Raw genomic sequence first — 24,039 nt, 5'->3', positions numbered from 1 at the left:
GCTGCTGCTGCTGCAGCGGCGGCCGCCGTATAGGAATGTGGCACTTCAAAATGGCTGCCAGTTACTCTAATAATTTACGGCCGTGTCTGCCTTTGTTGCGCGTGTGAATCGCAGGTAGAAGCGCGCACACTACCGCGCGGAATACCAATCCTACCGTTGGCCGACGACGGTGCGCGCGCGCGCGACCGTCGTACGTACGTACGCACGCGAGCTCAAGGGGGAGAGAGAGAGAGAGAGACGGTGGTGTGTGCGCGCGTACGCGCGTGTGTCGTGTGTGCATGTGTCCGTCTGCCTGCCTGCCTGCCTGTCTGTCTGCCTGCCTATCCGCCCGCCTGCCTACCTGTCTGTCTGTCTACTACCCGATCGTCGTCCGCTCGTCAACTCGCCCGTGTCCATACTTCCGTACCGTATCAGAGGATCAGGTGGCGACATTCTTATCGCGGCTGGTATCAGTGACGGTTTCATTGGTCGCGGCTCTATCTTACACACAGCCTCGTCACATGGACCGCGCGGCACGTACGTGAATGCAACAAAATATGCTGCGAACGGCCGTCCCTGCTGTTGTTGCTGCCGCTCCTCGCGTGTTGAACGTTCCCGTGCCGGGAGAGCGTGCCCGTCCTGTGAAATCGCACGACGGGCATTTACTCCCGCATCTCGAGCCTGTCGTCGTCGTCATCGCCGTTCTCGCGCGCCAGGAGAATACCTTGGCGGACTGACAAGCGCGCGCGCGCGCACACGCACGAACGTACTCAGGCACGCACGCACGCTCGACACCAGACTTCGTCGCCGTCGTGCTCTCAGCATCGGGTCCAAATGGAAGCGGAGATATAGGTTAGCTCGTCTTCTCACGCCTCGAGGAAGGTCGCGCTATTTTTCCGAGATACGCGAGGATGCCGAGAGCAGGCATCCGCGCGACGTGATGTCGCGCGGACCGCTGCCTCCTCGCCAGCGTTGCGGCCAGACGCCACGCGACGTCCGTGCGAGATCGGTCACCGCGACGACGACGGTGTGAAATAACTTCGCTCGCTGGACAGACTGGAAGACAGATCGCCATAGTCCACCCTCCCTCACGTCGTTATCACTCGTTCCCCGAAGACTCGAATTAATTCTCATATTCCTCCTAACATCCATCGCTACCACGATGACGTACCACCGATGTGGTCGTGTATCGTCGAGGAACGTTCGAGCGTCAAGGCGGCCGAGCTCGAGTGCTTGATAAAAAAAAACAAAAAGGGCTCGCTCGTGGTTTCGTGTTGCCCGCGTTCCACGCGTGTCGTATATGTGCTGGTTGTCACAGACTGAATGCCGCTCGTCGTAACACTGCCGTTGCCATGATGCCGGGCATCGTTCTTGGCAGGCCGAATTACCAGTGATCATTGTACACCACGAACACTGTAAGTATCGCCTGGGAGGACCTTGAACTATGCCTACACGTGGACTGTTTGAACAACGCGTGACACGATCGTGTATACATGAATTTCTTTTTGTCTTGGATACCGAGTTGCACTGACTTTTGTATGTACCGTGCAGACTAACCCGTTGAAGTATTCACACACACAGATGCACACGCGAAGTTAGGCCTGTGTATTCCTGTCAAAGGGTTCCCCAAAATATAGCACAGCTTCACGCGTGAAGACTTTAATTGTATATATATAAGACGTTGAGTTCGCATTTGACAAAGGAGAAGGAAAATCGAAGGGATCGCGAGATAAATGAAGAGAGTACAGGAACCGAGAGGACTTGCGTTTCAAGCATGATACTTTTGTAAATTAGAATTACGTTTGTAGTGCACACAAGAAATTCTGTTTCAACGTATCCAACAATGTGTTGTATAAAATTGTCAGTATCAGGTTTAGAAAGATACGTAACGACAGAGGGAGATAGATAGAGAGAAAGAGATGATACTTTGTACTGACAGTGTCGTTGTGGATCCCCGTTGTAAACAAATATTTCGTGAAGAGCTGCATTTTCCAATACTTTATATATACACACACACAGAGGGTATTGCGTACCTTTTTTAGAAAATGTAAAACTCCTTAAGTAATCTGGAAGCCAAAACTCTTGCTCGAAGCCGCCGGGCCTATTTTCAAAACTGTAAAACGACCGGAGGCGAAAAATACGTACGTGCGACACAATGCGCACATGTTTACTAGACGCACATACGTGGTTGGTTGGTGTCACCCTGTTATTCATCAATGATTCAAGGCGCGCTATCTCCGGCCGCCACGATTGGTCCTTCGAAACTGACATCCGAAAGAATGCAGAAGATCGATCGAAGACGATTTTCGTTCGAGAAAGAATACTCGCTCCAGATTCCTTAAGGTTGCCGCAATCTAATAAATGACACACACACGTGGAATGTTGTTTATGTTGTAGATACCTTTATATATATAGATATATATGTCGCAGCTGGATTAAAGCTAGGTCCCGGAGGGCCTAGCATGGGCCACTATGAATCCACCTGCGGTCAGCAAATTGAGCACCCGCGGCTCCGGTTATCATCAGAAAGCGCTCGCTGAGATCCGCAACTCCTTGCTGCCGTTCGCGAATATCGGCGGGGCCGGTGAAGTGGGCTCCAGCGCCGCCAGCACCATCTCCACGCTATCGACGACCAGTGGCATCAGCTCCGCGTCGGGTCTCAGCGGGCTGTCCGGCGCCTCGGGCTCAACCGTCGACAAGCCGGACCAACGGCAGGCGTTGGGCCAGCTGTTGGCCATGGGGTACTCGGAGGTACGACTATCGCTCGAACCTTACAGACGGAGAATATTCGCTCGATCCCCCTCGTGATTTCCAGCCAAGCGCTACCGGTAATTACGCTCGTTCGCAGGAGATCGGGATGCGCGCCCTCAAGCTCGGCGGCTGGCGATTGGACGCGGCGATCGAGTTCCTGAAGCAGGTCCAGGGGGACTCGTTGAACGGGCTCGGCAAGCTGAACACCAAGCTGATACGGAAACCGAGCCTGGAGAGAGAGCTCAGCCTGCAGCGCGGCAGTCCGGCGTTGGACAGCGGTGCGGGCAGCTCGCGGTCGGACAGTCCGCGTCTCACCGAGCTCAGTCCGCATCCCCAGCTCAGCCGGCAATACTCACCGAGCAATTTCGTCGAACCGCCCCCGCCTCCGCCGCCTCGATGCAGCTCCACACCGCCGCCGCCGCCGCCGCCCCACGCCCCGTACAGCCAGCCGAACGTGCCGACGAATATGCAGCAGATGCTGAAGCGGATGTCGCCGGCGCCGGTGGTGCCGACGAGATCGCCGGCCGCCGCGCCCGTCGCCACGACCTCGGTGAACCCGCCGCAGCGTGGCACGAGCCCGGTCGCGAGCAGCAACAGCAACTCCAGCAGCCGTCAGCCGATGATCGTGCAGAACGGGCCGCAGGTGCAGCAGCAGCTCACGCAGCAGATACAGGCGCTCAGCATTTACCAGACCGGCAACGGGAACGCGCAGGTCGAGCCGCCGCCCCCGTACCCCGTGGTGCCGTCTTCGTCGGCCGGGCCGGTGCAGCCGCCCTCTTACAGCGCCTCCATACAGAACCGGCAGAGCCCGACGCAACAGGATTACCGCAAGAGCCCGTCGTCGGGCATCTACTCCGGGCCGACATCCGCCGGCTCGCCCAGCCCCATCACCGTCTCCACCATTTCGCCGAACGCCACGCAGACGTCGATGGCGAGGCCGACGCCGTTGCAGGCGTGGGGCGCGCGACAGGCGAAGACGCAGCCGCCGATCATCATGCAGTCCGTGAAGAGCACGCAGGTGCAGAAACCGGTGCTGCAGACCGCGATCGCGCCCACCTCGCCCCAGCCGATCTCGACGACGAGCAACACGCCGCCGCCGCCGCCCTCCTACGCGACCTCCATCCAGCAGAAGCAGCAGCAACCGCCGCCGGCTTACCCGCCGGTGAACAACGTCGCCGCGGCGTCGGCCGCCGCCAGCATCGGCGTGCCGACCACCGAGCCGCCGAGCTACGCGACGACGATGCAAGCGTTGGCGGCGCAGCGCGGCATGCACCATCCGCCGCCGCCCTACGGCACACCCACGGAGAACAGCACCACGGCGGTGGAGAGCGGCAGCGCGCCGCGCTCCTCCCCGGTCGCCCACCACCCGCCGCTTCAGAGGAAGTACTCGCCGGCGGACAACTGCGGCCAGCACGCGGAGACGCCGCCGTTGCCGCCGGTCGCCTCGAGCTCCGTTTCCACGAGGACGAGCAACAACCACTCCTCCCTGCCCGACAGCGGCAACAGCAGCGGCAAGAGCGGCAGCGGCGGCGGCGGCGGCGGCGGTAGCGGCGGTTCCTCGCCCTCGTCCTACAAGATCAAACATCAGTCACCGATACCTGAGCGCAAGCACATGAGCAAAGAGAAGGAGGAGGAGCGCAGGGACTGCAAGGTAAGGAATTACTCGCCGCAGGCGTTCAAGTTCTTCATGGAGCAGCACGTGGAGAACGTGCTCAAGTCGCACAAGCAGCGTCTCTACCGGCGTCTCCAGCTGGAGACGGAGATGGCGAAGATCGGGCTGAGCGAGGAGGCCCAGTGCCAGATGAGGAAGATGCTCTCGCAGAAGGAGTCCAATTACATACGGTTGAAGCGAGCGAAGATGGACAAGTCGATGTTCACGAAGATCAAGCCGATCGGCGTGGGCGCGTTCGGCGAGGTCACGTTGGTGCGGAAGATCGACACGAATCAGTTCTACGCGATGAAGACGTTGCGCAAGGCCGACGTGCTCAATCGCAACCAGGTCGCTCACGTAAAGGCCGAGCGGGACATACTGGCCGAGGCCGACAACGAGTGGGTCGTCAAGCTCTACTACTCATTCCAGGACAAGGACAATCTTTACTTCGTGATGGACTACATACCCGGCGGCGACCTGATGTCGCTGCTCATCAAATTCGGCATCTTCAAGGAGCCGCTGGCGAGATTTTACATCGCCGAGCTCACGTGCGCGGTCGAGAGTGTACACAAGATGGGATTTATTCACCGGGACATTAAGCCTGATAACATACTGATCGATCGGGACGGTCACATCAAGTTGACCGATTTCGGCCTCTGTACCGGATTCCGTTGGACTCACAACTCGAAATATTACCAGCAAAATGGTGAGTTCGAATTTAGACGATTGGACTCTTCCGCGCCTGAAACGCCGCCACCACGCATATATGTGATGTTGTGCAGGGTCGGGTGGTAACTAGTTAATCAGTTGGAAAGTTACAAAGTTGGTAACTTCTAACTTGACTTGGTTAATTTTTAAATATGTTGACTTTTGACTTAAACTGGTTATTTTTTATTCGAACTTTTTAGCTCTTTGCTCTTCTACAAGTTAAAATGTTTCTTCAGTGATTATTTTCTAACACAGAGAAATACAGACGCTACGCACAGCGGAAAAAACAGATCAATGAGCGCTCAATGATTATTGTCTGTGACTAGAGATGTTTTTAGATCTGTGCATCAATCAGGAGCGATAATCACTAAGCGTTCACTGACCCGTTCTTTTCGCCGAATGCAGCCGAAGTCATTTCGTTGGCTACATATTATCTCGAAATAGTCTTATGATGATACTTAAAAAATGAAACAACTTTGTGCCTCTCTGTGTCTCTCCTTGCAGGAACGGCTCTTCTCTTTTTTGCTCTTTTTTTTACAAGTATACGTAAAATTAGCAATAATATGGGCACGCTTGAAATAGTTTTTCCTTTCTCGATAAGGTAATCTCCGAAGTACTTTTTTTTCCTCATTCTTTCAATGCGTTTGTATTGCTACAATTCTCGTTACATTTTTTCAATATTCCCCTCAATACGTACATGTAATTGTAGGTCATGGTAAGCAAGATTCAATGGACCCAGCTGACGATTGGAACAAGGAGTGTCGGTGCACACAGCTGAAGCCGCTGGAACGTAGGCGACATAGGGAACATCAGAGGTGTCTGGCACATTCTCTGGTGGGCACGCCGAACTATATCGCGCCGGAGGTCCTGCAGCGCACCGGATACACGCAGTTGTGCGACTGGTGGAGCGTGGGAGTGATTTTGTACGAGATGTTGGTTGGTTCTCCACCGTTTCTTGCCAATACGCCCGCTGAAACTCAATATAAGGTGTGTACATCACATGTAGCGTATAATTATTGTATTTATTAATTATCGGGATAACAGTTAGTTCTGTCCTATTGAGAGCAAAATTACGATGTGGAATGAATGCAAGTTCATCTTGTCGTAAGTAGTTTCAAGGACAAGGAATTAAACGTAGGGAATTGGGAATAGGATAGTAGAAGTAAACTGTAGTTCAAAATATAACGAAAGAGTAACAAAGAATAAGAGATATTTTACAGGCATGTCAGCGACTTACTTTTCTCGTTTTCTCTTTGTTCACTTATTTAGAAACCTCTTACTTTTCCTCATTTTTGAAGAACAAAAATTCTTATTCAATGCGAGCTCTTTTAGAACAAAACTTGATCACAAGAAATATTCGTAATAACCAGTTTCTTTGAGAACCAAACGATTCAAAGAAAACAGAAAATAATAATGACTCCACGATGTAATATTCATGAAGTAAGAGCGGGGGCAAGTTGTATGTGCGCAAGTAGATATTATTAATGTTGGCCAATAAAAGTAGAAAATTATATTAGTTAAAACGTTGTAGTCAAATCATTACATTTGATCCTTTTCGGTGATATAATTACGAGTATATCGCGCAGTGTAATCGATTTTCAAGAAATGCGTTAAAAAAATATAACCTGCACTAAAAAGAACTCCGTACGACTTCGATAAAATGTCCAGTCAGGCCTCACGAAGAACATTACAAAAGCGTCGTTTGTGTTGGCAGGTTATTAACTGGGAAACGACGCTTCACATCCCGAAGCAAGCGAATCTGTCGCCGGAAGGTATGGATCTAATATTGAAGCTGTGCGTTGGCGCGGATCGTCGGTTAGGTAAGAACGCGGATGAGGTCAAGAGCCATCCGTTTTTCGCGAATATCGATTTCGAGAAGGGCCTGCGCCGTCAGGTGGCCCCGCATATACCGCGTATACAGTATCCTACCGACACGAGTAACTTCGATCCCGTTGATCCCGACAAACTGCGTAACTCTGAGTCCTCGGACTCCAACAAGTCGGACGAACTGTTGGACAATGGTAAGCCGTTTCACGGCTTCTTTGAATTCACGTTCCGGCGATTCTTCGACGACGGTGGCGGCCCCTCGTATCCCGGCCGAATAAGCTTGGATGATAATGACAATCAAGGCCCCGTTTACGTATGACATTAGGCTACCACCGGTGCCTTGCTCGTGAGAGCCTTGTTCATATCAAAACTTATCTCGCGCCCTGACTTTTCCATACTCTGGGAATCGCGTGTAAATATCTAAAAAAACAAAAAAGAAAGGAAGAAGAAGGAAAAATAATCTTCGGCAAGTGCGTGTCACGCGCGACTCTCGCGTTACGAAGACTCGCGCCGCGCTGACTCGGCCGCGTTAATGGATGCGTGTGCGCGCGCATGTGTGTGTGTGTGTGCGTGCGTGCGTGCGTGCATGTGTGTGTGTGTGTGTGCGCACGTTTTGAAGCGCGCAAAAACGGGAGGGTCCCGGACATACCCCTCAGTTTCAGTCATTGGATATGTCCAATCACAGCGACCTATGGTCGGATATGTCCCTAGGCATCGGCCAATCACACGCCGCGATCGAACGTGTCCGGTTGAAACTGTGCGCATCCGGGACTCGCTCCCGGTAAAAAATTTACGAGGCAAGTCCCTGATTCGATGTAGCGGGTTTATTTTTTTATCGGACTTTTTACTGTACAGTACTGTGTATTATTCGTCATTTATTTTTTTTTTTATGACGAGATCTTTCTATTGAAAGGTACGCGAGGAAAGAGAAATTTATATACACGCGTGTGTAAAGAGCATATCGAGAAGGAGATGGGCATTTACAATGATTTACAATGTCAACACGTAATCTCTATCATGTTAACTCTCTTGGGCGCACGTTGCACGACGCATTTTTTTTTAACGTGTATTACGCGTGATTTTCGTCGTTTTGTATTTTATCCGGTACACGATCGAGGTACTCGGCTGCGTGAATAGTGTGAAATGTGAGTTTATTTTTTCTTTTTTTCTTTCCTTTGCCGATGTTTAATTAATTTGTATGTATCGACATGGACGAGAGAGGGGGGAGGTGATGGAGAGAAAGAGAGAGGGGGGATNGAGAGAGAGAGAGAGAGAGAGAGAGAGAGAGAGAGAGAGAGAGAGAGGAGGGAGAGGAAATGATTAATGGCTAGGCAATATATTTTCAAATAGAGGATGTTTAAAAGAGAAAAAGTTGAAAAGAAAGAAATATTTTGCTTGGCATTTTCACTCGTTTTTATTGGCTTTCGTATTGGAAAATGCACGTTTAGTATGTTACAGCAAGTACTGTGATATTGCAGGTAATTAGAGTAATGTGGCTTTTAAAGATACCAGTTCTATTTAACAATCGTCTTTTATATCAAATTCTACGATGAATATTATAAATAATAATTATTAAAATATTAATTTTATTAATGTATAGACCTTTCGAATGGATGTAATGTGTTCATTGCGTATTTTAATCCAGCTTTTTGAACGTCTCTTCAATACCTTCTTAATCCTTAATCCCCAAGGAACAATTATAAATTTATTAACGCGTTGCATACATTACTCGTGCGCGTCTTTTCTACATCCCCAGTTTAATCGTATATGCGTCGATGTGTCATGAAAATTGTCATTGCCGAACGAACACGTGAAAATTCGAAGGGGGAGGGGGGGGGCAAAGCGAAGCTCTCCGTTGTACAATAAAGTTTCGTTGAGGCAAAAATCGACGTGACAAAGCGGGGGCAAGCAAAACACGACGTCCGTGTGGTGGACGGTCGTATAGTTTTCGTTGTAACACGATATCATAGCAAAGTTGCCATCACTTGTAACTAATGTCCTTAACAGTAAAGGCCTTAACATTAGCGAGGAACTGATGTATATATGTCGCTGTACGAACGAGTTTTAACCATTTTATATTCGTATCGTCGAAAGTTGAGTTTTACGCATCGAGAACGCAGTTTATAGGACCGCCTGGTGTATGTGTTCCGAGTCCCGGGAGCTCGATCTAACGTTTCCTGTAACGACAGTACCGTGTATAACAATAAATAGAGAGTGCCTTCCTCCGAGCGTGTCGAGCTTTTATGCGGAGGGACAGCGCCGAGATATTTTCCAAAAGTGTCCTTTGTTGTTCGGCTGCCGTTCGAAATTGTCTTCCAATATGACTTTTTTCGCTTTATATATATACATATGTGTATGTTGAAAATATACGTCAGAGAATTCGAAATCGCCTCAAATAGATTATCCAGTGCCTTACTAATTTGTCCTTAACGTGAAGTCGTACTAAAGTACAATCGGCAGTATGCCTGCGAATTACATGCGATTACATGTAGCTTCGTAATCGAGGATAATCGGATGTAGATTACACTATTTAATAGTCGTTACGTTATTCGTTTATCGAAAGTAGAGAAAGAAGAGAGAAAGAGANGGGGGGGGGGGGGGGAAGAGCAGTGTACCATTTGAATTAATTATGTATATGTACTATATATAAAAGTAAAAAGCCTATATATTTATCGTTAGCTTTAATGCGTGGTCATTGAAAGAAATAGAATCTTTTTAACAATTGTACTTTTAAGTACTTTAACGCAAACAGAGGACGAAGACGGAAGGAAGAGTACTCACTAAGTGGCTGTTCTCTTATACCGCACGCTATACTTTTCGTATGTATTCCCGTAACATAAGTGGTAGCGTCAGTGATAATCGGCACCCGTGGCTACATTAATCGCGCAACTAATTAGACACACACACACACACGCGCGCGCGCACAGAGATATATATATATATATATATCTCTAACTTTTGTCGTCGTGAAGTGTCTAGCTATATATATATATATATAGCTAGACACTTCACGACGACAAAAGTTTTGCTGCAAACAAAAAAAACGAAACGAATACAAGGATAGGTACATATGTCCAATTGCAGCAAGCGTGAGATGAAAAATTACCGTTATAGTTATTTAATACATTTGATACTGCGCTGCGCGAATGGAAGAAAAAAAATGTGGTTATTTACTTTTTTTTATTTTGCGATTATATAAAGTATGTTAGATATCTGGTATATTCTGACTACGATTTTTTTATCAACTAAAATTGCTATGAGATATGTGAATCTAATGTGTGAAGGTAACTTGTACACGTAAGTACTGACAAAAGATCTAGTAATCTCTTTGTTTTTATTGTAAAAATAAATATAGGAGTTTGTAAGATATTAGAAGGTAATCGTATAAATTTGTTACTGTCTATGCGAAATATTCGAATAGATACCTGACCTGTGTGGTATTAATAAATTATGAACTTTTTAGCACACACCTGTTGCGTAATTTATTTTATACATATAGCTACGGGAACGAATAGTATAAGAAGGGGAGAATATATCGGTGGTTGAACGATAATCGAAATTGTACGAACATTCCAAGTATCGCGTAGGAATCAATACGAAGGACGATCGAGTGTATTACGTGCATTGTGAAAAATTGTGCCTCTGTATATTATTCAGTGAGTGTAAAAGTTTTGATGGGTTTCGTTATGAAAAATTGGGCTCTTGCATTTTTTCAAAAATGATTTTGTAATGAATAAACATTAATAAATACTGGGTGTGGGAAAAAGTTAGTGGCGTTTTTTTTTTTAATAAAATTCAAGTGTTTTTCTTAGAGATTAAAATCAATTTATTCAAACTAAATATGCTCCATTGTTTTCGATAATATTTTGCCATTTTTGGGGCAGAGCCATAATCCCATCGCGATAGAACTTTTGTGGTTTCTGGTCGAAAAACTGTTTCGAGTGATTTTCACAGGCCCCTTCTGAAGCCAGCTTTACACCATTAAGAGAGTTCTGCAGAGACCTAACAAAACAAATGATAGTCTGAGGGTGCTATATCAGGACTATACGGTGGATGCATCAAAACTTCCCAGCCAAGCTCTCGCATTTTTTGCCGAGTCATCAAAGATGTGTGTGGTCGAGCGTTCTTGTGATGGGAGACAACACTCCTCCTATCAATTCTGGCCGCTTTCTCTCAATTGCTTGTTGTAATCTCTCCAGTTGTTCACAGTAGAATTCGGAATTAATTGTTTGACCGGGCGGTAATAGCTCATAGTGAAGGATTCCCTTCCAACCCCACCACACACACCTTCATCAATCCAGGTTTTGCGATTGCTTGCGCTTTCTCTCCTTCCTTTGTCCACGATCTTTTTCGAGTTCGATTGTCGTACGTGACCCATTTATCATCACCAGTTATCATTCTTTTCAGAAATGGCTCAATTTCATCCCGTTTCAATAGCGTATCGCAGATGTTAATTCGGTCCATTATGTTCTTAACACTCAACTCGTGAGAAACCCAAACATCGAACTTCTTTTTGTACCCAGCTTTGTGTAAATGATTCAAAACTGTTTTGTGGTCGATACCTAGTTCTCTGGCAATCTCCACACTGCTCACATGCTTATCACGCTCAACTTTTTCCATTATTTCATCGGACTTTTCGGTGATTGGTCGACCGGAGCGAGGTTCACTTTTGACATCAAAATTTCCAGTACGAAAGCGAGCGAACCATTTTCGTGCTGTTGATTTTGATAGAGTATCTTCACTGTAAACAGCACCAATTTTTTTCATAAGCCTGTGCAGCGTTCTTGCCTTTATCGTAGTAATACTGCAAAATGTAACGAATTTTTTCCTTGTTTCTCTCCATTTTCAAAATAAAATAACTTTTGATCTACTTCACCGATTTCGTTCTTTTCGGCTCAAAACAAAAGTTGAAATGTCACGCGCGTCTAGTGTCGTCGATGCGATTAGTAGTTACCGAGTGCTAAGCATGTAATGCCATCTAGTACCAAACGCCACGAACTTTTCCCCATGCCTAATATGTCTGCCAATAGTACAATAGAAAAATATTGATTACAATAGCTGCTAAAACTTTTGCACTCATCCAATGCAATTTTTATAACGTAACACGTGAATTACAGCATGAGCAGCACCCCTTCACGTATACAACTGTAGATTTATGTGCGATATGCAGTACCGATATGAAAAAAAAAATATATATTACGTAGCATATTTCTCCAATTTTTTAAGATTTCCTTATATTTGCAAATGATATCTAATGAGAGTACAGCTAATCCGTGAAAGCAGCACGCTCTTTGGATATCACTCGTAAGTTACGTATACGAATAGTTACGATTGATTAAAAAATCAAGCTTCTGGAGCGTAGCTCGAATTCGTATTTTCATTTATTCTCAATTTTTAGGGCTTTAATTGCAAAATTCGGCCTTGTATATAGCTTTCCAAGCGTTTTCGTGTTCATGTGATGTCACACGATATTTTCGGATTTGTTGACTCGACCCCTACCGAAGGTTATCGTACTGCGTTCGTGCATTTTTAGAAATATACCAATCAAAACGCAGTCCGATAACTCTGAGTCGGGTCGAGTCGGGCAATCGAAAACGCCAATAGATTTTATCGTCGCTTCCTACTTCAACAACAATGGTTATCAAGGAGCAGGTTCCACTTAAAAAATGATGCGAGCGTCATTCTATCTTTATTTAATATCCAGCGAGAAACAAAGATAAAATACCGGCCGCCGGATTTTACGCATAAAACCATCTAGAGTTCATCTTTAGATGCTGTACGACTCATTTCATTGGCTACGAAACATCTGAAGAAATGAACTTAAAATGGTCTTAAATAAGATCTGATTATGAATACCAGCCTATCGGCGTTTTCGGTTTATCGACGATCGACCCGGGTTCATCGTACTGTGTTCCGATTGGTGCGTTTTTTTTCCCAGAAATTGCAGATTTTAGAAGATGCAATTTTTAGAAATGTGCTAATCAGAACATGATGACCTTCCCGAGTCGGGTCGAGTCGGCAAATCGAAGACGCCATGTGACTGGCAGTGATTTCGGAACGCAGCCTACGTCCGCGCTGGGTGTGTTCAGCGTTGCATGACGCACGCGTTGAGGTTATGTCGCGCGTGCGATGGTTTGACAGCGGCGTTTTTCGTCACGTTTCAGGACACGAGAGTTGCGTCCAGCGGGAAGTCTGTAACATGACAAATCCTTTCTTCGACGAGAATGATGCTTGGGGTTACTGGGTCGTCTCGATCGGCGCCCTCCTGTCGTTCCTCGGCCTTGTCGTCGCTTGCATCTGCAGCTGTCGACGCAACGAAAATAAGTAAGCACGTCGCGGCCGCGACTTCTGTTGCTAATTGCCCGATCAAGGGCCGATTGTTTCAACTTCTTGGTGAAATTTATCCGACAAGTATTTATTGGACAGACCGATTGACAATAGCCATCGATGTTTATCTGATAGATACCTGTCGAAAACAAATCTTATCAAAAAGTTGAAACAGTCAGCCTTTAATGCGACAGTTTTGATCATCACGACTTGTTTTTGTGATAATTTATGTTGTTAATGATTCATCGTAATCGTTAGCAGGTATAATGAAGGATGCTGCTATTTTAAATGGTTGTTAGTGAGATTTTGTTACAATAACTTTTTTTTCTAATTTGTGCTGTCCAAGATTGCGAATCCCCAGATTGATGATAATTTTCACAAATGTAGCACAGACTGTTTTACATCAGCACAAATATATATATATATACAATTTTCTGTCACTTATAGTGCATTATAGTCCCTGTGTAGATTGTAACACCGTAAGTTTTCACAGATGTATATATCTGCGTATATTTTGTATCTGTTGTACAACTGCCATCATATTATGACAGGAATGAGTTTCTGGGACTTGCTGGTATGGTAACACTGAATAATTCCGAAACAGATGGTTTCAACAGAATTCCAACAGCAGATGTGTCCCAAGTTGTTGCGCAAGATGTCAACGATGGTGGGAAAAGGTTTCTACCTCAAAAGTGACTTGGCTGCATGCAGTCTCTATACTAGCAAACATATCTTTTCATTTCCATTTCCTCTCACCTCTAACATTTCGGATAATTTGTACGCTTGTCTCCAATGAAAGAAGGATTTTAAGCCAGAAGTGAGCAGCCACAGAATTGTAAAACATTGTCGTTTCTCTCATTCAATTTTATAAGATTTCTATTTTTCATTTAGCACAGACCAATCACTTTTGTCTTGTAATCTTTCGTGATTTGCGTTATTAATGATAAGAGAAGGCAGATTAAAGGCTACTATTAACAATTTATGAGATATCACCTGAATCACAGCATGATAAGTAATATTATCTGAGGATTCACACATTGAGATAAACTACTACTAAAATCCTGTGCACATGCGTTCATATTTTTTTCATTTTATTAGCTTACATCATTCTTGATGTACCGTCTTACACGTTATATATAAAATACTAACAAAATATTAACCTTATTATACAAAGTACAATTCTTTATACAACAGCCTGCTATTCCACGGATTCAAAATTGATAATCCTATGATATTAAAAATTATGTATACTAATTTTATTAATTCACTAAATCTCTCCGTTCTATATGCGATACGAAACATATTTTAATTAAATCTGATATATCTTAATTATATAACCGACACTTCGTTTCGGTATATAGGACTACAAGTGCCAACAGAAGTCTTCCGGATATTCCAAAAGATAAGAACAGAGAACATGAGGATATAGCCGAGTCAGTACCTCAGGATATTTATGAAACGACCGAAACCATGGGAGATCATTCAGAATTGTACGCCACGGTCCAAGATACAGGTAATATCGCGAAACAGTGCGGATTAATAATATTAAAATAAACAATAAGATTGAAACAATACCGACCCCTTATTGTAACTTATTATTCCGTCTGTATTATTTTCTTCATTGATGATCCTCCGCAGGGCAAGAGCAGATATCCGAGAGGGAGACGCAGGAAACTCCCCAGCAAAGTTCTATGGCGCAAGACGCATCTCATCAGTACGCGAGATTCGCATCTCCCGTCTCTGACAAGGGTGCGTACACTTGTTAAATAATTGATTTCGCATTTTCGCGGAATAACGCGTCGGTTATCTATCTTTCAGTCGAACATCCTTACGCGCAACTTCAAAGTGTTCAGAAGACTGAGGCTAGTCAAGTAAATAGGTAAACGTAAACCCGCTGTTTCATTAGATTTACCCATTTCACCCGAGGAGGGAACTTCCATCGCCATGTTGATTTGTCATATTGCCGCAGAAATAATATTAATCAAACCAACGCGAGCATCGAGAAGCCGTCGACGTCGTCCATGGGCCAGCTGATCGGAAATCCAGTGGCGCCGCCGCGCACCCGCAGATCGTCTTCGCACAATTCGCTCCTCAGCTCCGACTCTCATTGCGACATTCAGGCCGCCAACGCTATCTCCGGCGGTGTGCAGGCCAATCAAGACCTGCCCTACATGACACCGCCCCTCTTAATGCTGCTGCCGCAGCTGCCGCAACCCCAGCACAACAGTCCGCAGCAGCATTTCAGCGGCGACTCCCAAGACTCGAGTAATCGCTTCGCTCCTGGCGAATTTATCTCTTATCGTATTTTCCGCACTTCACACGCGTTTTTATCATTGCGTTATTAATTAATTTCGTGCGAAACGAAATTCGTTCATTTAGTTTTCTCTTTGTTTCAACGTAGAAGGATACACAAGCATAAGCGTGAGGGAGCCATTAGCCAATATAATCGCACAGACCAAAGCAGCTTACAGGCAAAACCAATCGACTCGGCTGATCACCGACCCTCATTACGCCACTGTCTCCGACGATTCGGGTGAGTCGTGCACAACCGTGTTTACAAACTTCAGGACGGCAATTTTTCCCGTGAACGCTGAGAACGTAAGAGGTAAAAAGTTTCGCGTGAACTCCGCGATTCCAGCCATTTTCGAATCATGTGACACTTTGGAACAGTAAAAATACGGAACTTTTCGCCCGAACTGTCTCGCCTTACAAATCAATGGCGAAAGCTAATTTGCTCGAAGTCAATCACCGTCAATAACTGCGACGAGTCATTCGACGACGAAGTACCGATCTCTAAATCGGATTTTTATGCAGATGAAATGTACGCCGCGATTGATGAGCAGGACAAGGTGTACACCAGTGGCAGCGAAACGTACGCGCAAATTCAGCCGACGATGTTAGAAGTACAAAGAGCGGCGCAACACGACCAGATGGTATTCTGCCAGCCTCCTTCCCGCGCGGAAGAGACGCACGTTGCGCCGCAACCGCCGAGCGTCGACAGTTTGCGTCACGTTGCGCACGCCCACTCCAGACAAGGTAACGAGTGTCCGCGACTGTAAAGAATTAATGACGAAATATTCGAAGATCTCCGTCTTGACTGACTCTCAATAACGATCTATCAATGATGTCTTCGTGCTCGATAATTATTCCCTTCAACCTCCGTCGTATCGCGATACCGTGCGCGGATTTTTACTGTTTTTCTTTTTTCTTTTTAAATTTAAGCATCACCATCGTTTGCTTGTGTCATTTTTCTTCAGCATCGTCATCCAGTGCCAACAGTTCCATCATCAATCCTGGATCTCCGAAGCCCGAGAAGCGTCAAGCGAACTCCCCGCTGCCGCCGCCGCCGGAGGCAAGCGCCGAGATGTACGCGTCCATCGACAAGAAGGGCAAAGCCGACGACAGGTCGAGGTCCTCGCTATCGGTGGGTAAGTCGCTCGAGGACATGTACGCGAAGGTGATGAAGAAGAAGAGAGAAGTGGACGAACAGAACGACGCTCACCCAGCGGCCTCCAATAATCTTCTGTACCCTGAAGCGACCGCCGCCTGTAGGAAACTCAGTTTGATAGAAATCAGCCGGGCGTCCTGGTGCAGCCACGAGTCCGTGGAGATCCAGAAGAAAGAGCCGGACAATCCCGCGCACTATCCGGTCGCTGCGAACCCCGTCCCGACGAACTTCCACACCGGCAAAGGTGACGCCTCGAAACTGCCGAAAGCCGACGAGACGGACGTCGTCGCGATTTTGTGTTCGCACATGGAGATCGAGCACGGCTACGAGGCAGTCGACACCAGCGGCAAGAGGAGCTCCTCGGCGAGAAACGCGAGCTCGTCGAACTCCAACCCCGACTTGAATTACGAGATGCTGCGTCCGCAGTGTTCGCGAGAGAACGATTACCACCCGGCGAGCGGCGGTGGTGGCGGCGCGATGTCGTCCGCCAGAGACGCGCTCAGCGAGACGTACTCCGTGCCGTTCAAGCACAGGCAAGTGAGCAACGCCAGCAGCGAGGATCCCGGCTACGAGAAGGTGAGGCTACGAAGGCGCGTCGAGCTGGATCAGGACACGGACTCCGAGCCGAACTACGAGAGCATGCCCCACGACCCGGGCGAGCCCAACTACGCGTCCGTCTGCAGGCCGGGCGACAGCGACACGGATCCCAATTACGAGTCCGTGTGCCACGGCGACCCGAACTACGAGAGCGTCAAGTACATGAGCATGACGCAGAGCGAGGAGCCGCCGTACGAGCAGGTGAACAACCTGTTCCTGCCGGACGTGAACGCGGACGGGTACGAGAAGGTGAAGGACGTGAAGACGACGAGCGAGGAGACGGATTACGAGAAGATCGACACAGGCAATTCCATGGAACGGATCAGCAACGGCGACACCGACGACGAGCAATACGTTCAGGTGTAACGCGTCGAGCTCGTTCGATCGATCGACGATTCGCCACGTGCGGTGATAATCAAACTGACTGGACGGCCTGTCCTTCTCGGCTGAAGCAGCCCACGTTTTTTTTTTTACCTTCGAAGTGAAACTGATATACGGTCTGACGGTTATCCGTCCGTGTGCTCGTACACAGCCGGCAGATTAACATGTTGACGCCGGGCTGACTTTCATTGATCGTACAAAAACCCGATTGACAGTCGAAATATTGAGAGTATGGTATGCAGGTGTAATTGGAGGTACTTTCGCCTCGTTTTGTTGGCCTTTCATAGACTGTGACAATTTCGTAGATATATTTGATTATACTTTGTTAGATTTTCTACGTAACTTGATAAGAGAACGATAGTATTATATATTGCCAGTCTCATCGGTGACTATCACCATGACACGAGTTTCGCATCTCTTTTGTCCAATAAGAACATATATTTTCTAAGAATTACTTAAAAAAAATACAAATTCTATCGGACAGAGGACGCGTTGCGAAACTCGCCGAGGGAAAAAAAAAAGTATCGCAACCTTTAATCTGTCGACTGTGTAGGTTAGATTAAACCAGACGAAAAAGTTCTCCACCATTTTGCGAACAACCACGTAAAGTTGATTAAGTTATTGATGAAAATTTAGTTATCAATTAAAAAAGATTGATAAAAGATTGTGCGCGATGCGATAGAACTCGATGATGGCAGTGCTGGCAATTCTCCGTAGCGTTTACCGTAGCTTTACTGTATTTCAATCCACGCACACGTATTTCATCTTTGGTTGCGTTCAGCGAACACAACAGTTGCACAATGGTTGAGCAATTCGTCAACACAATTGGTCTAACTTTGGGGATCTAACAGTGAGGATTAGTAATCGATGACCGCTCATTGATTGCTTTCTCCCGTTGAACTCAACCATTATTTACGCGTAAATACACATATACACGTGTGTACATATCATATACACAGATATACGGGAGTGAAGGTTCGTTGGATCTGTGTATACGGAATAATTGAAATACGTAGAAGTGAAATACACGGATCATACGTCTAATCGGGCATACGTGTATTGGTGAAGTCTATTGAACACCTCACTCGTCGCTTGCCAATTGACAGTCCAAGAAGGGCGGAGTAACGCTCGCCATTTGCAACGTTGCTCCACCGGTCGCTGGTTGCCGATTGGCGAATAGAAGCTCGAAGCGTCATTTCTACGATGTTCGTCCACCGTATCATATGGAATCGCTCGCTAATCTCCTTTAATTAATCACTCAACATTTTACACGGTTGTTTGCAAGATGATGGAGGATTCTACTGTTTAGTTTGTCCTAATCTACAAGCATATATAAATATATCGGATATCGTTATACCTTGTATAACCGAGCATTCTTCTTCAATCTTCCGATAGCCAGCCAAGAGGTCTATACAACCGATATTAAAGCTCCACGTTAAAGAATTAAAATCAGCCACGGTGATATGCCGTGTACAATATTTCTAAGTTAAATTATGAAAATACCAGCCCCGAAATTCCCGATGAAATTATAAACACGGCTCTGTGTAACCTTTTCTCTCCGAACTAAAGCCCAGTTCCGTAATGGTCTTAATACGGTTGTATATGTCCAAGTTTGCGAAGTTCTCAATATACAACCGAGCGTTGAAAGGGTCGAAAGAAACGAAATTCCAACGCAGCATCGGCGCAGCCGGGAACAGGCCTTACATTTCCGTTTCGATGGAATCTCAGAGGTCTCCGAGGTCGGGATAAGCGCATTTCTCGAGACGCTTCCCGTCTTTTCATTCGCGATTCAACGAGCGACGCGAGCATGACGATTTTTTTCGCGTCACGTCGCGATAATCACGTAACGATAATGAGGATAAGACTGACGAAGACAGACAGTGAGAATAAGTTTACGAATAAGAGAAAAGAGAAAGATAGGGAGGGAAGGAAGGGAGGAAAGAGAGAGAAAGAGAGAAAGAGTTCTCGCTATTTTTTAGACGTCTTGACCGAGACACATTCCTCAATGGCAGTAGAAACTGCGATTCGAGAAGTTACCGTTAAACGAGCCTAAACGAATACTCGGCGGAGTATAGTTAGTGCGTTTGCTACTCGTAAGACACTCGGAGAATGTCGTCTATGCGAGTTACACTATCGTCTGTCTTCGATAGACTATAGGTTTGTTCTTTCTAGCTGAACTGGGTGGCTGCACGAGAACTGAACTGAATTTAACCAGTGCAAGCCGCACAGCTAAAGAATAAAGAATGCTCTGGTGCGTAAAGGTAACATGGCGCGCTATGTTAGACAGGATAATTAGATAACTCATCCGATGAAGAAGAAATTCTTCCGTTATAACCAATTTTGAAGATTTTTTTAGAAGATAATAACAGTAATGAATATGTATAAACTTACTATTATTGAATTTATCGAACTTAAATATATATATAAGTACGACTAATATGTATAAATATGTATATGAAGGAGAAAAATTGTCTCATATTGCATCGTATGTAAGTTATTACACAAATCATATTGTGTCACAATTAATATAAATTTAGTAATTTTGAGCTTATAAAAAATATATATATAGTTCGTATATAAATGTATTAAATACATGCAGTCAGCATTATATTTCTAACCTTGCAGATTTCGACACTTAAAACTATATATATTTAATTATATACTTTATTAATATTATTATTATTTAATACATTTGTATACTTATTTATTTAAATTTGTTTATATATATATATATTTAGGTATATTGGTTTCGTGCATTCATACTTACTATGAACGTAGAGTGGAAGTACAATAACAAATACAGGCTACTACTTGAACTTTTATTCGAAAGTACTGTCCTTGCACTGCTTGTACTAATTCCAGACCTACGGCAGCCGGTTCAATGAATTCGTGCATTGAGTTCCGCTGCACTACAAAGAACGGTTGCACCAGTTCAGCTGTAAAGAATAAACTTCATACCAGAGCCTGGCAGAAATTGCACATTTCGACTGAATTTTCAATCGGCTACGCCCAAAATATACAATTTCTGCCGGGCTCTGGCCTATGATTCTCGAAAATTTATAAAAAATATCACATAACGATGACTCGGATCTATTTTACGCTGCAAACGCTTTGGAGCGCCGTACAACTAACGATCCTTTGAGCCCTCCGAAACTTTTGCAACATGAAATAGACCGCACCCATCATATTTATCGCGATATTTTTCACATAGTTTCGAGAAATAGGGGCCTCAGCTATATTATTATTATTATCGAAGCATTTATCTGTAAAACAAGCGCGTAATGACACGCACATTTTCACAGTACGCTGAACCGAGTTAGCGTTTCGTAATTAGTGCGATTTGTATTTATTTCCTGCTCGCCGATACTAATTCACGAGCATCACGTTATCTGTCAAAGAAAAATACTATGTAGGAACGGATTTCGATAGCCCACATAGGTGATTAGCTAATTTGATATAAAGTTTTCTAATTGGTGGTCCAGCGGAAAGACTCTAGGCACTGGCCGATGTGAGTGGATGCGTGCTATCGTATTGTGTGCTAATGGGACCCTCCCCTATTTCTGTTTATATCTCCCCGCTAAGTGTATATATACAGAGTGTCCCAAATCAACATAGACTGAAATCAATTTTGATAGAATAAATTTCGTGAGAACGCAGAACGGATCGAGGTGAACAAAAAAGTGTCCTGTACCATTTGACAAACGACACGCAAAATCTCGAGTTATTAATTACTGGAAATGGTCATGTGTGAAGGCTGTTTTAATTAATAACTCAAAGATTTGCGTGTTATTTGCAAAATGGTAGAGGACTTTTTTATTCAGAGTGATTTGACAATTGTATCTAGCGACAGGTTCAAGGTGGAAGTTTAAAATTCAGTGTACAATGTATGTCTTTAAGTACAATAGTTGTCATATACTTGTAGATTAGATTATTTTGTTTTCAAAATTTGTCTCCAAAATTGTAGATCTTTTTGTTCATTTCAATTCGTTCTATGCCCTCACGAAATTTGTCTTTATTGGTCTGAGACATCCTGTGGATATACAGGGTGTCTCATTTTAAATGAGAACCTCAAATATCTTTTGAACAATCCATTTTAAAGAAAAATGTTTCATATAAAAGTTGAGGGATTAAAAAAGATCTATTTACTGGTCTTATCAGTTTGATTTCATTTGACTTTGACGCCTCTACCCAAGATCAAACTGATAAGATCGGTAAATAGATCTTTCTGGACCCTCCAATTTTTACATTTTCCTTTAAATTATTTAGGAGATATTTGAAATCTTTTAAAATTACACCTTATATTAGACACCTAACATATATATAGTTTTTACATAGCCTCGTACATGCAGGAATATATAGAGAAGTTATATTTTAGAAATTTATTATTTATTGTAACATCATTTATACGTGATACGCTATGTTATCCACCAGCCAATAGCCACGACATGCTGTTACGTTTATCGTTTATCGATGATGGAATCAGCCGATATTCTTTAAAAAAAAATATTAAATTAATATAATTTATGAGAGAAAGACGGAGATTCAAATTATAATCAAAAAAACGTACCATGCGCGCGCAGAGGATCACTGATATAAGTTTATTTTTAATATTCCTCCTCCTCCCCCTTCTCTCTTTCTCTCAGATGGTCTGCGTTTCTTTTTTTTTGTTTTTTTATTAACCACGATAGATCGTATTATTTTGCACACTCATTTGCACAAAGGTCTACACGTATTTTTTTTCTGAAGGTATAAGCACATTCAAAATGACTTATAAGTGACGGTAAACGAGGTAAATATTGGCCCTTCGTTGCACTTTTATTTGGTATGTAAGAGTGTAGCGAAAATACATATATTTCTCTTTCTTATGATCTTGTAAAAAGTCGATTGCCGTGCCAGTTCTTATGAGCAGTGATTTGCAATCGTGATCATTTGCGATGTGCTCCTTTATTAGTTTATTAGTTTAATTTCATTGGAAGGAAGTGCGCACAAACCGTCATGCAAACGAGTGTACAAGAGTTAGGCGATACATGCTGAGTTCTTTGCGAATTTGCAACGTCAGCACGCCAGCTATCGCCAAAATTATCACGTCGAAGACAGGTAATGGAGGAACGATCCTTTATCCGCGAAATTATTGCAGCTCGATAAAATAGAAATGCGACGTGCGGCGGAGACTTTGATTCGTTGAAAACGCTGCTCGACAACGCCCACAGTGATTTAAAGTGACACACTGCAGTGTATAGTATAGTTGTTTTTTTAGAAAGAAGAAAATCTTTGAATCCATCTTATATTCTTGTAGGCCATCTTGATTTATAGGACCGCGCATTTCCTTACATCTTGACGCATGCTGCCATTGTCACGGGCGCGAATACGATATTCGACGATGTAATTCATTCGCGTTATTTCACTTGTAACGTCGTTTGAGGGAAGTAGGAAAGTTGAATTTGTGAAAAGTCGATAAAATTTAACACGTTACTACAAGTATGGGAATGAATTGAATACGAAATCCTTTTGGGCTTCTTTATATTGGCTACTTATATTGTATATTGACGATAAAAATATTTAAGAAATTAAAAATAATAAGCATAGAAATTATGATATATTAACATATGAAGAGATCTGCTATTATCCCGCGGTATGTATTGTTATGGTTCTCTTCATACATAATTTACGCAAGAATAAACAAAGACATCAAGAAACTTTTGTTTTCTAATTAAGTACTGCATTTTCCACAGATGTAGCTCAAATTCAATCCAAAAAATGTTATTTATCTAAACTCCATTGCGATAAAAAGCACTTCGTTTCTGCGATGTTTTCATTTTTCTGCTGTCATTTTGTTAATTTGTACTGAATATTTTTTTTAGATTAATCCATAAAGGAAAGCTTCCGAAAGCATAGTTTGTTTCTGTTAAAAATGTCTCGTATCACTACCGTTAGTTGATATTAAAAATGTCAATTTTCGATCGTTCACAATCTCTGCAAAATTACAATACACACCGCCCGGATGGATCGAGTTGCAACAGCTTCATGTGTTAATGTTTCTTTAATTTCTAAAATATATTTATATTACTAATACAATCCACATCATACATTCTACGTACAAAAAGATTTCGTATTAACTCCTGTATCTGTACTGTAACGAGTTAAGGCTCCTGACTACTCAGCCGAGAACTTCGTGTTGACATAGTGGCGACATAGTTTAGAGTGACAAAAGGATAAACTGATAGAATGCGGCCCAGTAAGCGCTACGAATCGGGGGTGTGCGAAGGAGCGTAAAGTATCAATATTTTGTACAAATCGAAATACATATAGTACTGACATATTGATTAGAAATGTATCGATATTAGAGAATATAATTACTTTTTGACACGTC

General features: G+C 44.3%; 3 protein-coding genes across 8 annotated transcripts; 2 read left to right on the top strand and 1 right to left on the bottom strand.

Moving 5' to 3' along the window:
* The first annotated feature begins 3 nt into the window (after positions 1 to 3).
* LOC106741181 (serine/threonine-protein kinase Warts) lies at positions 4 to 7,777 on the top strand. 4 transcript variants are annotated; one of them, XM_014612902.1, is made up of 6 exons: positions 4 to 114; positions 1,298 to 1,394; positions 2,410 to 2,730; positions 2,828 to 5,087; positions 5,799 to 6,076; positions 6,804 to 7,777. In XM_014612902.1, exons 3-6 carry the CDS (start codon positions 2,452 to 2,454, stop codon positions 7,233 to 7,235), a joined length of 3,249 nt encoding a protein of 1,082 aa, XP_014468388.1. In that variant the 5' UTR covers positions 4 to 114; positions 1,298 to 1,394; positions 2,410 to 2,451; the 3' UTR covers positions 7,236 to 7,777. The 4 variants fall into 4 exon arrangements, with proteins under 4 accessions (XP_014468388.1, XP_014468390.1, XP_014468386.1 ...); XM_014612904.1 differs by lacking the exons at positions 4 to 114; positions 1,298 to 1,394 and adding an exon at positions 282 to 831; XM_014612900.1 differs by lacking the exon at positions 4 to 114 and having other exon boundaries at positions 282 to 1,394.
* Positions 7,778 to 10,873: 3,096 nt separating this feature from the next.
* Positions 10,874 to 11,901, bottom strand: LOC106741173 (putative uncharacterized protein FLJ37770). Its single transcript, XM_014612887.1, has 2 exons — positions 11,479 to 11,901; positions 10,874 to 10,918 (listed from the first exon to the last, which is right to left on the bottom strand). Exons 1-2 carry the CDS (start codon positions 11,681 to 11,683, stop codon positions 10,890 to 10,892), a joined length of 234 nt encoding a protein of 77 aa, XP_014468373.1. The 5' UTR covers positions 11,684 to 11,901; the 3' UTR covers positions 10,874 to 10,889.
* Positions 11,902 to 13,042: 1,141 nt separating this feature from the next.
* LOC106741216 lies at positions 13,043 to 24,039 on the top strand. Of its 3 annotated transcripts, none has more exons than XM_014612991.1 (9): positions 13,043 to 13,240; positions 13,795 to 13,920; positions 14,605 to 14,756; positions 14,882 to 14,992; positions 15,062 to 15,122; positions 15,213 to 15,508; positions 15,645 to 15,776; positions 16,058 to 16,279; positions 16,501 to 24,039. In XM_014612991.1, the coding sequence occupies exons 1-9, from the start codon at positions 13,116 to 13,118 to the stop codon at positions 17,652 to 17,654; spliced, it is 2,379 nt and encodes a 792-aa protein (XP_014468477.1). In that variant the 5' UTR covers positions 13,043 to 13,115; the 3' UTR covers positions 17,655 to 24,039. The 3 variants fall into 3 exon arrangements, with proteins under 3 accessions (XP_014468477.1, XP_014468479.1, XP_014468478.1); XM_014612992.1 differs by having other exon boundaries at positions 13,051 to 13,240; positions 13,848 to 13,920; XM_014612993.1 differs by lacking the exon at positions 13,795 to 13,920.

This window comes from Dinoponera quadriceps, unplaced genomic scaffold (genome assembly GCF_001313825.1).
Source record: "Dinoponera quadriceps isolate SergipeBrazil2010 unplaced genomic scaffold, ASM131382v1 scaffold475, whole genome shotgun sequence".
Classification (NCBI taxonomy): domain Eukaryota; kingdom Metazoa; phylum Arthropoda; class Insecta; order Hymenoptera; family Formicidae; genus Dinoponera; species Dinoponera quadriceps.
Note: the sequence above shows the minus strand (reverse complement) of the source record. Positions and strands in the feature narration are given on the sequence as shown.

Excerpts from the sequence above, each read along its gene's own strand:
- LOC106741216 (XM_014612991.1), top strand. The coding sequence starts at position 13,116 with ATGACAAATCCTTTCTTCGACGAGAATGATGCTTGGGGTTACTGGGTC. Across the intron at positions 13,241-13,794 it reads TGTCGACGCAACGAAAATAA|GAATGAGTTTCTGGGACTTG; the intron begins GTAAGCACGTCG and ends ATATTATGACAG. Across the intron at positions 13,921-14,604 it reads GTCAACGATGGTGGGAAAAG|GACTACAAGTGCCAACAGAA; the intron begins GTTTCTACCTCA and ends TTCGGTATATAG.
- LOC106741173 (XM_014612887.1), bottom strand. The coding sequence starts at position 11,683 with ATGAAAAAAATTGGTGCTGTTTACAGTGAAGATACTCTATCAAAATCA. Across the intron at positions 10,919-11,478 it reads GGAGATTGCCAGAGAACTAG|GTCTCTGCAGAACTCTCTTA; the intron begins GTATCGACCACA and ends TTGTTTTGTTAG.
- LOC106741181 (XM_014612902.1), top strand. The coding sequence starts at position 2,452 with ATGAATCCACCTGCGGTCAGCAAATTGAGCACCCGCGGCTCCGGTTAT. Across the intron at positions 2,731-2,827 it reads TGGCCATGGGGTACTCGGAG|GAGATCGGGATGCGCGCCCT; the intron begins GTACGACTATCG and ends GCTCGTTCGCAG. Across the intron at positions 5,088-5,798 it reads GAAATATTACCAGCAAAATG|GTCATGGTAAGCAAGATTCA; the intron begins GTGAGTTCGAAT and ends ATGTAATTGTAG.